Raw genomic sequence first — 15,314 nt, 5'->3', positions numbered from 1 at the left:
GCTACAATTTCTCAAACAAATTAGTAGGGATGCAAAAAACACCTGCTTATATTGCCAATGTATAAATGAATTTTAAATAAGCGCCCGGGTGCTTATTCGGGGAAAGAGTGTATACCGCAATTACATACCAACGTTGGACTTGAACCAATACAGGTTGATGAGTTAGAAAGCGAATGAAAACTGAATTCATGAAAAGATAAAGATAATGAGTTAAGGGATTTTTCCTGTAATTAAACATTCTTTTCAAGATGAGTTAAGGGATTTTCCTATAATTAAATATTCTTTTCAAGTATCTGAGCGGTAAATTTAAGCCTTAGGAAAATTTTATCTTTTAATTTACCTCACAGCTCCTCGCCAAGCGTTAAAAAGCGTTTGAGAGTACTTTTGTCGAATAAAACGCGGATTTGTAACATCATCAAATTAGGACGTTGTTGCACCATGCATCAATTTCATCTACCCACCATAATGAATATCAGATGGAAATCATTAGAACGCATTTGAATTTTCAAATTTTTCGAGGGAGAAAGCCTCTGCAATTTAATTAGAAAAACATATCGCCAAGGTTCTGTTCTGTTTTTTTTTTCAGCCCCTTCATGATTAAGTTAACGAAAACGAAGAAACCATCTCTTTAACAGGCCGCTACAATTGGCCAGAACCTAATTTAGAGCCAATGAAACCCGAGTTCTCTCAGACAGTTGGTAGATGTTAGTCTATTGTACCACCAAATTGCGCAAAGTCTTGTTTTTAAGTGAAAACAGATTCGAGTTGCTGCAGCACATACAACTTGAGAGCGACTTAAATGGGAAACTTAAAGCTCAAGCAAAGCTAAACTTCACAAAGTGCCTCACCTATCCATCATGTCTGCTGATTTCAAGCGCTATCTCATTTCCGTTCTCTTGCCTTCTATTTTCACAGCAGCTACATGTTCTCCAGGTAAATTTTTTATCACATCCTTTGTTTTATTCAAGTTTTTCTTAGATTTTTTCCTTGTTCCCATAATACTTCTAGATCCCTTCCGTTCTAGATGAGGCGGGCCTTTCTACAAGTAGAAACGAAAACCAAAAGCACGCCCAAAGTTTTTCCATATGCCGTATGCCATATGCCTCAGATTAAAAGCTACTTAGAATACCATGTTTACTGATTGAAATGGGTAGCCCGCAAAAGCTGAAAAAAAATCGCCTCTCAATATGCAAATACCTAAACGGTCTTTAAAAGCATTCAATTTCTTGCTTACCTTCGAACATAGCGATGCTGGTTAACAAACAGAGCGGGTAGGTCCATGCCAAAATTAAAGCAGCCGCTTGTTCAGAGCTGTTTTCCTCGAAATTGCATCAATATTTTTCGTGCAGTAGCATAGACGTTGAACGTCCAATATAGTTGAGCAAATCAAGTTGGTCTCGATTGCATCAAAAGATAGTGAAGAAGCTAGTTAAATTTGTGCCTGGTTCTATATTTAATTTACTAAAATAGGCGCATGTGGCAACACGAGGAATAGCTTCCCTTTGCGGTAACTATACAAAAATGATTTTCATGTATTCAAAGTCGTTTAAGATATTATTGTTTACATTTATAACAAGCCGGCCAAAACACGTTCAGCAGCATATCAAATAGTTCGACGCACGGGTGGGTGGAGATGCTGTACATGTAAGAGTTAGAACTGGAAATTGACTCCAGTCTTATATGCCTGGAGTTCCCACTCTTAACGGATGACCACCACAGCTCCTCCAGTAAATCATCGATAATGTTTTCCAATTTCCGTTTGATCTTCATATTATAACTATAATTTTAATTTAATAAGATTTTTTTTCATTTCCGCAACAACGTATAACTTTGTTTACTAGTAGGTCTCAATGGGGTGATGGCTTTTATAACGGTAAAAATTTTGGCTTTATTAAGGCTACCATTTAATTTCTTTCCGCCAAGTCTAAAACACTGAACTTTTACAGTTAACTTTGTTTACGACTGACGGTAAACATCTGTCAGTTCTACGCCCAACGGCTGCATTAATTTGCGGCTTACTAAAGGATTCTGATTGGCTTATTGTGGCGTGCTTAGTGAGAGTAGAGAACATGCTGACGACACTGTTGTTCGCTTTTGACATAAACTTTGTTTTGACTGATTGTAATGCGTGGGGAATTTAACAGATTCTTTACCATAAAATAAATAGAGAAGCCTTGACTGTACTCTGTTCTGTTTTAAAGTAGGAAGAAACACGAGACGTAGTCAAGTGTTTCTCCTTACACTTTTTCCATGCTCTAGCCGCTTCCTGAGTGCTTAATAATAGAACAGAGCGCAGTCAAGGCTTCTCTATTTGTTAAACAATAGCTGAAAATTATGGAGAATGAATATATTGACACACAGGAAGTTCTTACCAGTAACAAAGTAAACAATGTTTGTATGATAATTTAACAAAGATTGAAAATGCCAGCTGTTGTGCATGTGTAGAAGTGAAAAATTAGTAAGTCATCAAATAAATTCTTCATTTCCACGAACTAGCTTTACATATCTGCATTTCTTTAACGCGCGGATTTTCAACGAAGAACCAATTTAGTCAATAATATTATGATACGGAAATTTTGCGAGCTTTTCCGGTCTAAACGTCTGTTCGATTTTGTTTTGAATGCAAAATTGTAGGAAAGTCCGGTGACCTGTAGCTTCGTAAATTTTTTTTGGAGACCACCTCGTTTAAAACAATTCTTTCATGTCCAATTTATCTTAATTCAGCACAAACGGTTTGAATATCAGCGTGCGTATCATTAAGGAAATTCCATTTACCTTTTACCTAGGACAGTTTAGATATGAAAAGTTTCGTAGAAGTGAATTGGCTATCTTGTAACACGGCTGCATAATTACAACTGTTATTTATCAGCTTTTTTTATGATAGCATGTCACTTCGCAGAATAAGGTGACACTTTTTTTATGGCAATTGACAGGCTAATTATTGCTGAACTGAGCAGCATTCTAAACAAACATTTGTACGAGTATAACGTAACACAGAACAGTTGACATACGAAACAATTTGACAGCCAATGGTTTAAGCCTAATTTCTACTGTTTCAGGCAAACGTTTAAATGGCCAGAACTTTTCTAATCGTGCTCCGTATCATGTACTCTGTTTCTGTCTACCTTCTTTTATTGGAGCTCTGCTTTATGATACCTAAGACTGTGAGGTCACAAGGTTCATTTCAGTATGACTCATATCCAATTCATGTTTACCTTTGGTTTGAGTTATCGTTACATTTTGGGAAACTTTATATTCAAATTTGAAGAATTCTTCATTAGGTCAGAGAATTAGCTTTATCCACGTATATTTAATGAAGAAATGTTAAAATTTGGGAGACTTGGGAGAAAGTTATGCAAACCCGAGACACTGTCGAGGGTTTGTATATCTTTTTTCCTTTGAAACACTTTCTACAAGATAGAAATAAAATAGATGAAGAAAAAAAATCAAGTCTAATACAATTGAAAATGAAATGTCACTTACCGCATTTTCCATAATTCTTTACATATCATCAAAAGCAATAATTTTACGTTTAATGTATTTATTATTTCCATTTCAAAGAAGTCTGCATCGCAGACCAGTGTCGCAATTTGGAGTTTGGGCAGAAAGCATTTGAAGGGAAACGCCTTGTAAACCACACAATTCGCACCGTGGAAATAACAGTTTCCAGGTTCTGTGAAAACTTGTGTTATATGGAGCCCGACTGCGTCAGCATTAATCTTTATACACGGGGAGATGGAAATGGAAACTATAAATGTGAACTGAACAATGCTACTCATGAAGGACACGAAGGAAAGTTGATAGAAGAAGAGATGTATTCTTATCACGCAGCTGAGGTAAATATAAGTTTCAATTCAAGATTCACATTTGCTTATTTTGTTTTTCTTTTCAAAACTCTTAGTCTCATGTTCACCTTAACTACGAACTTGAGTTGTTTTCCTCTTTCAAGACATTAGTGGTTATATTGTGTCTGTGCTCTTCACATAAACTTCTTCAAGGACAAAGCATTTCAAAGTTATTGGAGAAATAGAGATGGAAGGACAACTATGATGACAAGGATAACGATGGCGATGTTGATGATGGTAGCGGTGCAGTTTGTTTTTGGATGTTGAAAATGATTATAATGATGATAATGATAATGACAATGACAACAGTTTGTTTTTTTTTCCGTCAGAGCAATTGTGTACAAAATCCTTGTAAGAACAATGCTACTTGTCAGAGCGGATTTACTAAGAAAGGTTATCGGTGTCTTTGTACCGCTGGATTTGAAGGTCCGATTTGCGAAAGAGGTAACCACAACTTCAATGTTGATATCTTGAGGCCTTCAGCACTTTAACAACACGGAAAAACTTTACCGCGTTGCTTGGTAATTGGGTCATGAAGAATAAAAGAGCTTCTGCTGTCCTATTGTAACTTAAAGCTCTCTTACTAGTCAGTAAGAACCAAAGGACAAGAGGCTTTTGTCGCAGTTTCTTCACCAACACAGCTCAATGACGAATTTTTGTTTTTTTTTGTCATTTCATTTCGTCTTCTCCTTTCTCCTTATTCGTCTTCATATGTCTTCTTCAGAGCTGCACTGAAAGTGGAAAGAAACAATAGTAAAGTACATGAACCACAAGCAAAAGTAGAACTTTCCGGATTGAAAAAGAGGGAATATATGACTTCTTCGCGGCTCATCAGTACGGCTTGTGACTTACAAGGTCGATCGATTCATTTTGAATACATTTTTTTCAGTCTGCATAAAGCAAAAATAATGTGTAGTGGTCATGAGAAAACAAAAAGTACGTTTACCTTGTTAGGAACAGGATGTGAAGGAGGCCTACCCAATTATCGTTGTTTTTACAGTTGTTGGTGCTTCTATTTGTTTTGTTTTGTTTTGTTTTTTTTTGGATACGATTATTTTGTTTTTATTTATTTGTGTGTATTTTTTGTTCAGACATCAACGAATGTGCTCGCGGGCTACACAAATGCAGCTCTGGTGCGTTTTGCAACAATACCAAAGGTTCATACAATTGCACATGCAAACATGGATTCACGGGAAATGGACGAGAATGTAAAGGTAGTTGTTAGATCTATTAACAACTATGTGGTGAAAAAAATAAAGCTTACATTTGCAAATTATCCACAAGGGGATGGTAACTTACATCTCGATCCTCCTAGTAAGAAAATGTATAGTGAAACTGAACGCCGGAGGAGATATATATGGACGAGAGCACATTGAAAAATTTTATTCTTGATCACCAAAGTGTTTTTGCATCAATTGGAATCAATGTACTCATAATTGTTTCTTAGGTTCATTCATCCTTTGTATGGCTACAGAAACCTATTTGATGTTCTCAACAACAAATATTAATGCTGTCCAAATCAAATACAAATATCAAGTAATGTTGCTGACCTTTTAAATCTTTTATATGTTTTCGTCAACTTTTTTTCGACTTTATATCTATAGACGTCGATGAGTGTGTCGGAAGGTCACACTCATGCAGCCCTGATGCCTATTGCAACAACACCAAAGGGTCTTACAACTGTACATGTAAACCTTGATTCACTTGGAGTGGAAGAGACTGCGAGGGTGAGCGTCACTTTTGAGAATATTGAGCAAAGGAGGCGGATTTTCTAATTTCGAACTTTCTATCAAAACAAAAACTACGTATACCATATTAAGAACAGTGTGTAAAGGAGGCCTTCCCATTTATTGTTTTTTTTGCAGTTTTTGGTGCTTCTAGATTTTTTTATCAAGTAACGTTGCTGACCTTTTAAATCTTTTATATGTTTTCGTCAACTGTTTTTCGGCTTTATATCTATAGACATCGATGAGTGTGTCGAAGGGTCACACTCATGCAGCCCTGATGCCTATTGCAACAACACCAAAGGGTCTTACAACTGTACATGTAAACCTGGATTCACTGGGAGTGGAGGAAAATGCAAGGGTGAGCGTCTATTTTGGGAATATTAAGCAAAGGAGGCGGATTTTCTAATTTCGAACTTTCTAACAAAAAGTGTAAAATGCCAGTACATTATCGCTACAGCCACGGACATAAAAATGGGAAACCTAAAAACTATTTCTTCTGACTAAAAAACCAAACAGTACAGTATAAACCACTAAATATCTTGCAATGATATCTGCTGCTATTTTTTAAACTATTTTTATCTTTTTATTTTGGAGATATCAACGAGTGTCTTGGCACGTTACACACCTGCAGTCATCACGCATTTTGCAATAACACCAAAGGGTCATACAGCTGTACATGTAAACATGGACTCATTGGAAATGGACGAAAATGTAAAGGTAAACGTTGGGGTCGAAATATAGAGGAAAGTCGGCTAAGGAAAAGTCAAATAGGAATTTTGGTACATTAACGATAGCACTGCTCTTCTATTGCATCCCGTATACACTGGTTCAAAATTAATAGGTGTTACAAAGCAACAATCTTACTATAGCTTTAATCAATATACAATAGCGTGTACAGTTGATATGAAAACATAATATCCGGAGCAGTTATTACGGTTATTATTTCGAGTTCAAATTCTACTTAATTTCTTAGCCCCTCTGTTTATGGGCTTTATAGATAACAACAATCGATGCTCCCCCGACGCCAGTTTTTATCAATGATGTATTCGAAGAAAACATACATGCTGCCAAACAAAGTGAAAGAAAATTGAGAACTGTTTTCAGCTAAAAAGCAGAGCTTGGAACATGATAAAATTCTTCGATCAATCAGCCAGACTGCAGTCGGTATTGTTCCCCAATGATGGATTAAAATATAGCTAAAACAAATTTAAAATTCCCTCTAATCTAATTTTTTTCAGAAGCTACCTCGTGTAAAGAAATTCATGAAATGTAAGTAGAACTGATATTCGATATTATTTTCATAGGACATCAAATAGTTCGCTTGCCCACAGTTAGTTTAATCCCAACACGTCACCGAGCTTACAAAAATTTTTAAACCGTATTCTATATGCAAAGAAAGCCTTCCTTTAAACCTTGACTCATTTTGGTGGAGTTTATTACTGTCCTCAAAGAAGAAGTGAAAAATATCCTTTTCCCTCGGACACCTGTTTTCTTCAAGGACAAATAACTGAGCATTGTTGCAATGACGGCTGCTCTTAATATTACGGAGTTATTGACGTATTTTACTGAGGGATAAACTTTTCATTTGCTTATTTGTTGGATAATTATCATTATCACTCAGCATCCTTGCCATTTTCATCATAGTTATGATAATTATTTGATAAGTTCTAGTTTTATTTCGCCATCATTGTCTATTTCATTAGTAGTTTTCGTTGTTTTATTTTGATTCAAAAGATCCAGTGTGAGTAGTGTGGTTACCTTTCTTGTTGACTCCCAACCGTTGTCCGTTTTTTGCCACATGGGAAATTTTGGGTGCGGAGATGGAGGATGGACGCCAGTTATGAAGATTGACGGCACAAAGGTGAATACTTTTGTTTAACGATTTATTTCGTATATAAACCCGTTCTCTTTCAAAACGTTGCGAAATACAAACGTGCATGTCACATATGTACGCCTTTTGTTTTTCATTGAGAAGGTAATGCACGAAGAACAGATTTTGTTCAACGTAAATTTCAAAACTTTTGATGTTTATAATGACTTTTGAAAAAGAAAAAACTAGAAAGAATGTATAAATATATCATACCATATTTTACTCAAGTATCATGTAACAGCTAGTTATATGCAGATACACAACAAGACGTAGAAAGTAACTATCCATCAATTCGGAGAAAACACAAAACTAAAATGCTACTATATTTCAGACCACATTCCATTATGACTCGCAGTATTGGAGCAATTACGATGAATACAACCTCCCCGGTGGAGAGACTGGGTTTGACGAACGGGAAACAAAGCTACCCATCTACTGGAACACCTCCTTCTCCAAAATATGTCTCGGAATGAAGATCGACGAACAGCTCAGGTTCATCGTCATCAAACAGGAAGCTGACTCTCTGTACTCACTGATCGCTGATGAGCAATACCGGCACACCTTACTGGGTCGTGACGGGTGGAAAGAGTTGATTGGCAGCCAGGCCTCATTACAGAAAAACTGCAACAAGGAAGGATTCAATGCCATTAGCGGTCGAAGTGATCGTTCTAAAGTTAGAATTGGTATTGTTAGCAATGAGCAGGACGACTGTCATTCATGCAACTCTTTGATTGGATTTGGTACAGGAAGTCACCCTAACGATGCAAAATCTTGCGGAAATGAGGCAGACGTTTATGATTCAGATAACGAACAGAAGAGTATCAAAGCCATGGGGTACATATTGGTACAATAAAACTACACTTTGTTTTCTCAATTCCATAAACCACGTTTCTTTCACCTTAGAAGCATCTTGTTGCTAAAAAAAAACAATCTAGGCAAATGGTCGTCAAAAAGCCCTAAATGTACAGCAACTACGTATTTACACTACTTAAGGAATATGCAGATATTCTCATTTCCTTCAATTTCTTAGACTTCAGAATACAAGCATATTTAAGACGTTTTCTTTTAAAATACAAGTGACCTTAGCTTCAATGATCAAAGTTGAGGAATATTTAAAAAAAAAATGCTTACCTGACAATGAATGAATTGTGATTAATTGCCCCTTGGCTTTTATGCAACAGAAACAGCATCGTGAGGTCCCTCGAAAGCCACATTTCTTGGTCTCCCAAAAATCTCATTGTTTTAGACTAGAAATAACTAAACCTATTCGAAGATTCACCGTCATTGATCGAACATCGAACTCAGAATTTTCTAGCAGCTACAGCGTCTTGCTGTCAGAGCATGGAATAGTTAAATGGTACGTCTTTGAATGCTGCACTGACTCATCTTGACGTATGTACTTTTTCGCTGGTGAAAGGGTGAAAAACCTGAAAAAGACTCTAATTCTATCGTTTACAGGTTGATGTTTAAGATAGATAGATAGATGGTTTATTTAAATCACATCGCAGCCCGAAGGCTGAATTAATTAACTTTTACAACTTTTAAAAGGACAATAATAATGTATGATAAATCTATGTTAAATATAATGGTAAAAATGTTTAAATTTGTAAAACATTTTCATCCTTGAACCAAAATTTAAGAAATAATCTGTGTATTATGAGAAGATGCGTTGCATAGCCGGGACATTGCGAGTATGAAAGTATTATATGCCCTATTGGTGTGAACGCGCGGTAAAACAAAGGGACGATTGTATCGAAAATTATAAACAACATTATTTTTCTGTGGCAGTAATCCATGTAGCTTATTGTTGGGATCGGCTACTATGGCGTCAAACAGTTTGGTGCATAGCTGACTATGATGTTCGGTTATTGGCGTTATTCCCAAAACTTCGCAGGCTTTGTTGTAGCTCATGCTGGGCAAAATTATCGATAGTGCCCTTTTCTCGATATGTGTGAACTCGTTCTTAAGGTACTGCGGAAGCGCGTTGTGAAAAACCGGAACTCCGTAGTCTATCGTAGATCGAACACACGAACGATAGAAAAGAACTAGGTCTGAAGGAGGTAGTCGGGCCCGTTTCAGCTGTACAAGAAAGTATAGTTTTTTGTTAGTTTTCTTTACTAACTCGTTAATGTGGGCGTTCCAAGTTAAATTGTCGCTTAAAGTTATACCTAGTAACTTGGCACTGTTTACCACTTCAATTTCCTTATCATCGATGGACACCGAATCGAAGGCCTCAGGGTTCCGGGAAAAAGAGATCCTCAACTCTTTGCATTTATCTGGATTTAGCACTACCCTGTTCTAACGGGACCATTCGATTAATTCGTCGGTTATACCCCGGGCGTTACTGGTATTTCCCTTTTGAATTACCTCAGAGGCGGTTGTGTCGTGAACAAATATCCACATTAGTGGTGATTTGATATCTAAATCGTTGATCATCAAGACAAATAACCACGGGCCAAGTTTGGTACCTTGTGGTACTCCAGAGGGAACTGGACCCCACTCGGAAAAGCAGCCCTCGGCTAACTTAATGCGTTGGAATCTATCGGAAAGGAAATCTATGATCCAATTTACAACACTGCGGGGTATGTCTAGTTTACATAGCTTATCAATTAAAATACTGTGGTCTATAAAATCGAATGCCTTACGATAGTCAAATAACATTGTTCTCACTGTCGCCCCATTTCCGTCCGTCCTAAGGGACTAGGCATGGAGCAAGCTTATCATGGCCATGGTGGTTGATGACTTTGGGATCGCTCCGTACTGGTTTCCACGAATCACGTCCAGAACAGCTGGTTTAACGACATCTTCCACCACGAATTCCTCTGCTACCTTAGAGACACAAGGTGTAAGTGAGATCGGCCTTAAGTCCTTTTTCAGGTCTAGCACGGGCTTCTTCTTAGGGAGGGGGGGGAACATCGGCCATCTTCCAGATGGTGGGCAACCGCTGCTCATGGTATGATGCATTGAGGATTTGCGTGATGGGGAAGGCCAGGATGTCCGAATACTCCTTCAAAAGCCAATTCGGCACGCTATCTGGCCCTGACGCTTTGCTTTGATTGAGATTCGCCAAGACCCTCTGGACACGTTCTTCGCTGACAGTTAAAAATTTGGGTGTGTCCTCCAGGGGACATGGGCAAGTGGCTCGTGTAACTTGTAAACTTGAAGAGGCTCGAGAAACGCAGAGTTAATGGCATTTGCTTGGTCTGGTCCGGAGAGACTTGAAAATTGCTCAGTGTTTATTAGCTTCACTAGGTCACCGTTTCTTGACTTGGCGCCACTTAGTCGCTTAACCTCGTCCCACCATTTCTTGGGATTTTTGCCTTTTAGCTGTTGAACCTTTGATTCGTAATAGCGGGCTCGACACGCTTTCCTCTCCCGGTTAACGAGGTTTCTAAGGTACTTGAATTGAGAGGACTCGGGGCCATGCATAGTAAAGGCCTTTTGTCTCTTCAGGATAAGGGCTTTCACTCTCTGAGTCATCCACGGGGCGTCGGCTGTACAAATACGAAATTGTTTCTCTGGCATTAAGATGTCAAGACCAGTGCGCACTACCTTGGAAAAAACGTTCCACATTTCCTTGCACCCCTCGAGTGGAGAAAACAATATGGACCAATGGATGCCGTTCAGAAATCTCCCCATTGACGCTTTAGAGCTGGCCCATAGGTCTCGCTTGGTAATGGTTTTCTTGGTGTTGTTGATGCGTTTCCCGTGCAGTGGAGTCGCCACCACGACATTATGATCGGACAACCCAAGTGGTGCGAAAGGTTGGGAGTAGTGATCATGCATATTCATCAGTATAAGATCAAGGGTAGCGTCTTTCGGGGTATGCTCTTTCACGATTTGTTTGAGGCGAAAGTACCTCAACAGGCAACCGATATCCAAACGATTGAAATCGCCGGTTACTAGGATACCGCAGTTGAGATACTTTGATTCCATCAGAGTAAGGAATTGAAACAGGTGCTCCCGAAATGATCTGTCGTCCGACTTTGGTGGATGGTAAATTACTACAGCAATGATGCAGGAGAACCCCCGTGGGAGACGAGTGGGTGTTAAATGAAGCCATAAACTCTCATGCTCGTCACAGTAGTTTAGTTCTTTAAGATGTTTATATCTGCAGTACCCCTCTTTTATATATGCGCACACACCTCCGTGCGAGTCTCTTTTCCTATCTTGACGCAGCACAGCGAAATCCGGAATGTCGACGACTCTATCGGACACGGTCTCCTTTAACCAGGTTTCCGTGATGAACGCGATAGTGATATTTCTGCGGAAAATAAATTCCCGTACTTCATCAACTTTGGGGACAAGAGACATAACGTTTGCGACCAGAAGGTTTGGAACCTTACTGGGAGTTTCACTTTGGGTTGACCCGGTTCCGGGTTTTTGTGAACAGTCAACTTGGATATTGTTGGTCTTGCAAACGGTGGAGGTGCGAATTTGAATATTTAATTGGTTCTTGGTTGGTTTATGCAAATCATGTTCTTCGGATTTGATGGAGTTCGAAAGCATAGGAGAAAGCGCAAAGCTAGGAAAGTCGATATTCATTTTGCTTCCACTGATAATGACCGGAATGGGTATTTGTTCCCATTGTCCTGCTCGTTTGCCCCGGTGCGTTGGCGGAAAACGCGATATGTGTAACTTTGTTAACTTGCCCCATAGGTCTTGGCTGAGTGGTTTTGCCACGGTGTACCGGGAAAAGGCATTCGACGCTGCTCTTGTGTACGTTATAACCATCTTCTCGCAATACTAGACTTCAACAGGCCTAAAATAATTTTGTGATAAATGTTGGCGGCGTATTTGACAAGAAATGACTAAGAAAAGGACAAATTTGTTGGAGCTGATTAACATGCGTGCTGCCTGCAAGGCGCTCACACCTTCATCAAATAGAATTAAGTGCATGTAGCTCCTGTTGTTTGAGTTATTTGTGAAAATAGTTAAAACTGAAACAACTACAGGTTTTTAAACCAAAATTACTGCTTTGCTTATCATTCTATTTCAAATGTACTGTTAAACTCTCTCTGATTAAGTGAGATTGGTTCAACATTGTAGTATCACCTTAATTAGGGCTTTGTTGTAAGCTGAGAATATTGAAATTAATTCTTAGTTTCATTTAACTCTATTAATGCTGCAGTCTGTGTTGAATCTTTGAAGTACTGTCTGATTTTTTTCGCTGTGATCGGTCCTAAAACTAACAGCCTCGAGATGTTGGAAAAAACTGTCACGGCAACTATAATTTCTGGTCCTACCTTATGGGTATCAGAGTCATCGAAATGTCTTCGGCCAAAAACAATTGTAGCAGCATTAATACTTCAAAAATCGTAATGAGAAGTAAAAGTGAAAGACAAATAATCATCACTGTACAAACAATTCATTTCGATTGACAGTTCAAAAATATTTCTTTCAGAACACAAAAAGCAGATAAAGCTGTGAGTCAGCTATATTATGAGTTTGATTGGGAATTTTAAATACGTCTACAGGGAGCTCAAAAGCACTGGAGCGGAAATCATGCGTAGGGTGCGCAGTCTTATTGCAACGCTGGGTTCTAAATGTTCTTAAACATTCTGGCTCTTTGTATTAATACCGGAAAGAAACTAAATATTGAGTGTTAGTAGAAACTAAAGAATACTGTTTGTCGCAAAAAAAATAATAAAGTAAACAAATAAAAAACTGGAATAAAAATTGAATAAATAAAATAAAATTTAAAAAAGAACTATAAAGAGGAAAACATTGTGCTCACGGCTCCTTATGGTCTAAGGCCGACATCAAAACTATTTGTACACGTCATTTTTATTTTCACTTACCCTTCGGGCTGGCCAAAATACTGCAAGACTCTTAGAAATATTTTCATTTTAGCCCGTTTTAACAAAAATGTCTTACAGCTGAATGCAAAAAAGCATATTGGATTATGCACATATAATTATATTAAAAAGGCCAGTTACTCCTTCCGTAATTTGTTTCAAAGCTTGAGAAACTTGAAGGCTCGACAGCCATCAATGAGGCAAAAATCAAATGTGGTCTTTGCTGCAAGTCGTACTCCGTTCAACTTGACAGAAAGACGGCAGGAAAAATATCATTTTTCAAAACAAGTAAGTATTTTTGTGACAACGACAGTATTTGCGCTTTGCTAAATAATCGCTTTTAATTTACCTTTAAGAACTTTTATTATAAATTTAATAACGTCCTTTAATCAGGTTATAGTGTAAGAATTTCCACGTAATCCGACTTCAATGAGGTAACGCCATACACGGTGTCCCACTCAGCAATCCTGTAAAACAGCGGATATTTATTTTAAATTGTTACTTTTATATTGAAGTTTAAAAGTTTAGTTGTATGTACGCATGTGTTTGTAAACTGTCTTTTTTCTTTTGTTGTTATAGCCCACTTCAATGCATGTCAAAAAAAGAGAGGAGACGGAGTTAAGGGAGTAAAAACGTTAGAGAACTTCTTTACCAAAGAAGCTGCAAAATGTTTACCTGAACCTACAGGCTCTATTCTGACCGTATCAAATGACGATGAACAGGATCAATATGACGGCGCGGACGCAATTGTTTCTGAGAAGTTATGTCGCTATTCTATGACTTTTGTTACAGTGTACGTTAGTTTATGTCACAGTCGTTTGTTTATTTCCTGGATGTGATTGCTTATTGCTACACTTACGAACTGTTCAGAGAAGGGCGAATAAGCTAGGTTTGGTAAACCTTGATAGTTTTTGATTTTCGACTAGACGACGTATTACAGCGAATAATTTTTAATTAAATGTGAAATGTCTAGGAAATAAAAGTCAATAAACATCTATTTACCAGATGCCTTCAAGAGTTCAATGCAACGTGTTCTTTTATACAGTGCTATATAATAAGTTGACCATGAACCTGCGAAGATTAACGACTTGATCAGTCACCAAATCAGTTTCACAACGCAGCAGATGGCCACTAGGATACATTGACTAAGAAACTACTTCAAGAAAATTTTAGGACCTAGGCGACCTAGTGTTTTTCATTTACAGTGAAAGTGATGACTTTGATATCGGTAGTCCATCAGCTACAGCTTTCCCAGCTGACTTGGAAGAGGAAGACTGCTGTGGAGAAATAATAGAACGCGGTTCTGTTGAGTTGGATGGCGGGAAAAGCAAAGTCCCTACCTCAAATGACGAAGACGACACTGATGATCTGATATCCTGTACTGTGTAAGTTTTACCAATGAACTTTATTGCTTTTGTTATACCCGCATTGGATGAATGCACTTGTTTCATTATCACAGCGCACAGTTCTACTGAAAGCCCACAATACCTTACTAAATATAGTCTGTAAAAGGTTACAATTACCCAAGGTAAAATTTAATTTAACTGTTTTTTCTTTGTTGGGCTCCACAGATGCGTAGAGAGGGCTCATCCATTGGCCGAAAGGTTAAATAAACTAATCAAAGAAGGAAAGATCCCGAGGAATGACTATTTTACAAGTATCTCAATGACACAACATCATTTGCCATGTCGACTCAAGCAAAGCGTCAGATTTCCATTGGGATCACGAGGTCTGTGAGTTTTTTGAAACTGTAAAGTACCTAGGTGGTCAAAGAATGCGAAATTTTCTTCGAGGCCCAGGATTTCATGGCACTGGACGTGGAGGAAAAAAGCAGTTCATGACCTTTGCATATTTCAATCTCTGTGGTCCATCCCAACATGTTTCTAATCGCCGTAAGGCAGGTTGTACAACAGACAGTGGGATAATTAAACCCCATTTGCAATCCTTTCATGTGTTTTCTAGCCATCCAAAAGCCGACATTAATTACTTGGTGAGCAGTGATCAAGTCCAAGTTATAGGAGGCTCACTTGCTATGGACGGGACAGCCCTTAAGCCAGGACTAGAATTCGATACC

General features: G+C 38.2%; 2 protein-coding genes and 1 pseudogene across 2 annotated transcripts; 1 reads left to right on the top strand and 2 right to left on the bottom strand.

The window, feature by feature from the left end:
- The window catches only part of LOC136282381 (uncharacterized skeletal organic matrix protein 5-like), a 48,759-nt pseudogene that overhangs the window by 29,536 nt on the left and 3,909 nt on the right, over positions 1 to 15,314 (bottom strand).
- Positions 858 to 8,408, top strand: LOC136282535 (uncharacterized). Its single transcript, XM_066170190.1, has 8 exons — positions 858 to 933; positions 3,562 to 3,836; positions 4,175 to 4,289; positions 4,937 to 5,059; positions 5,808 to 5,930; positions 6,811 to 6,841; positions 7,307 to 7,433; positions 7,774 to 8,408. Exons 1-8 carry the CDS (start codon positions 858 to 860, stop codon positions 8,293 to 8,295), a joined length of 1,392 nt encoding a protein of 463 aa, XP_066026287.1. The 3' UTR covers positions 8,296 to 8,408.
- LOC136282534 (uncharacterized) lies at positions 10,542 to 11,756 on the bottom strand. Its single transcript, XM_066170189.1, has one exon. The coding sequence runs from the start codon at positions 11,754 to 11,756 to the stop codon at positions 10,542 to 10,544; it is 1,215 nt and encodes a 404-aa protein (XP_066026286.1).

The sequence above is a fragment of the Pocillopora verrucosa genome, chromosome 7, assembly GCF_036669915.1.
Source record: "Pocillopora verrucosa isolate sample1 chromosome 7, ASM3666991v2, whole genome shotgun sequence".
Taxonomy (NCBI): domain Eukaryota; kingdom Metazoa; phylum Cnidaria; class Anthozoa; order Scleractinia; family Pocilloporidae; genus Pocillopora; species Pocillopora verrucosa.
The sequence above is the reverse complement of the archived record's forward strand: the minus strand, read 5'-3'. Positions and strand labels throughout refer to the sequence as shown.

What these genes read in the sequence shown, in the direction of transcription:
- LOC136282535 (XM_066170190.1), top strand. Translation starts at nt 858, where the DNA reads ATGTCTGCTGATTTCAAGCGCTATCTCATTTCCGTTCTCTTGCCTTCT. An exon ending in AGGTCCGATTTGCGAAAGAG is followed by an intron (nt 4,290 to 4,936) that starts GTAACCACAACT and finishes TTTTTTGTTCAG; the next exon opens with ACATCAACGAATGTGCTCGC. An exon ending in GAGTGGAGGAAAATGCAAGG is followed by an intron (nt 5,931 to 6,810) that starts GTGAGCGTCTAT and finishes AATTTTTTTCAG; the next exon opens with AAGCTACCTCGTGTAAAGAA.
- LOC136282534 (XM_066170189.1), bottom strand. Translation starts at nt 11,756, where the DNA reads ATGTCTCTTGTCCCCAAAGTTGATGAAGTACGGGAATTTATTTTCCGC.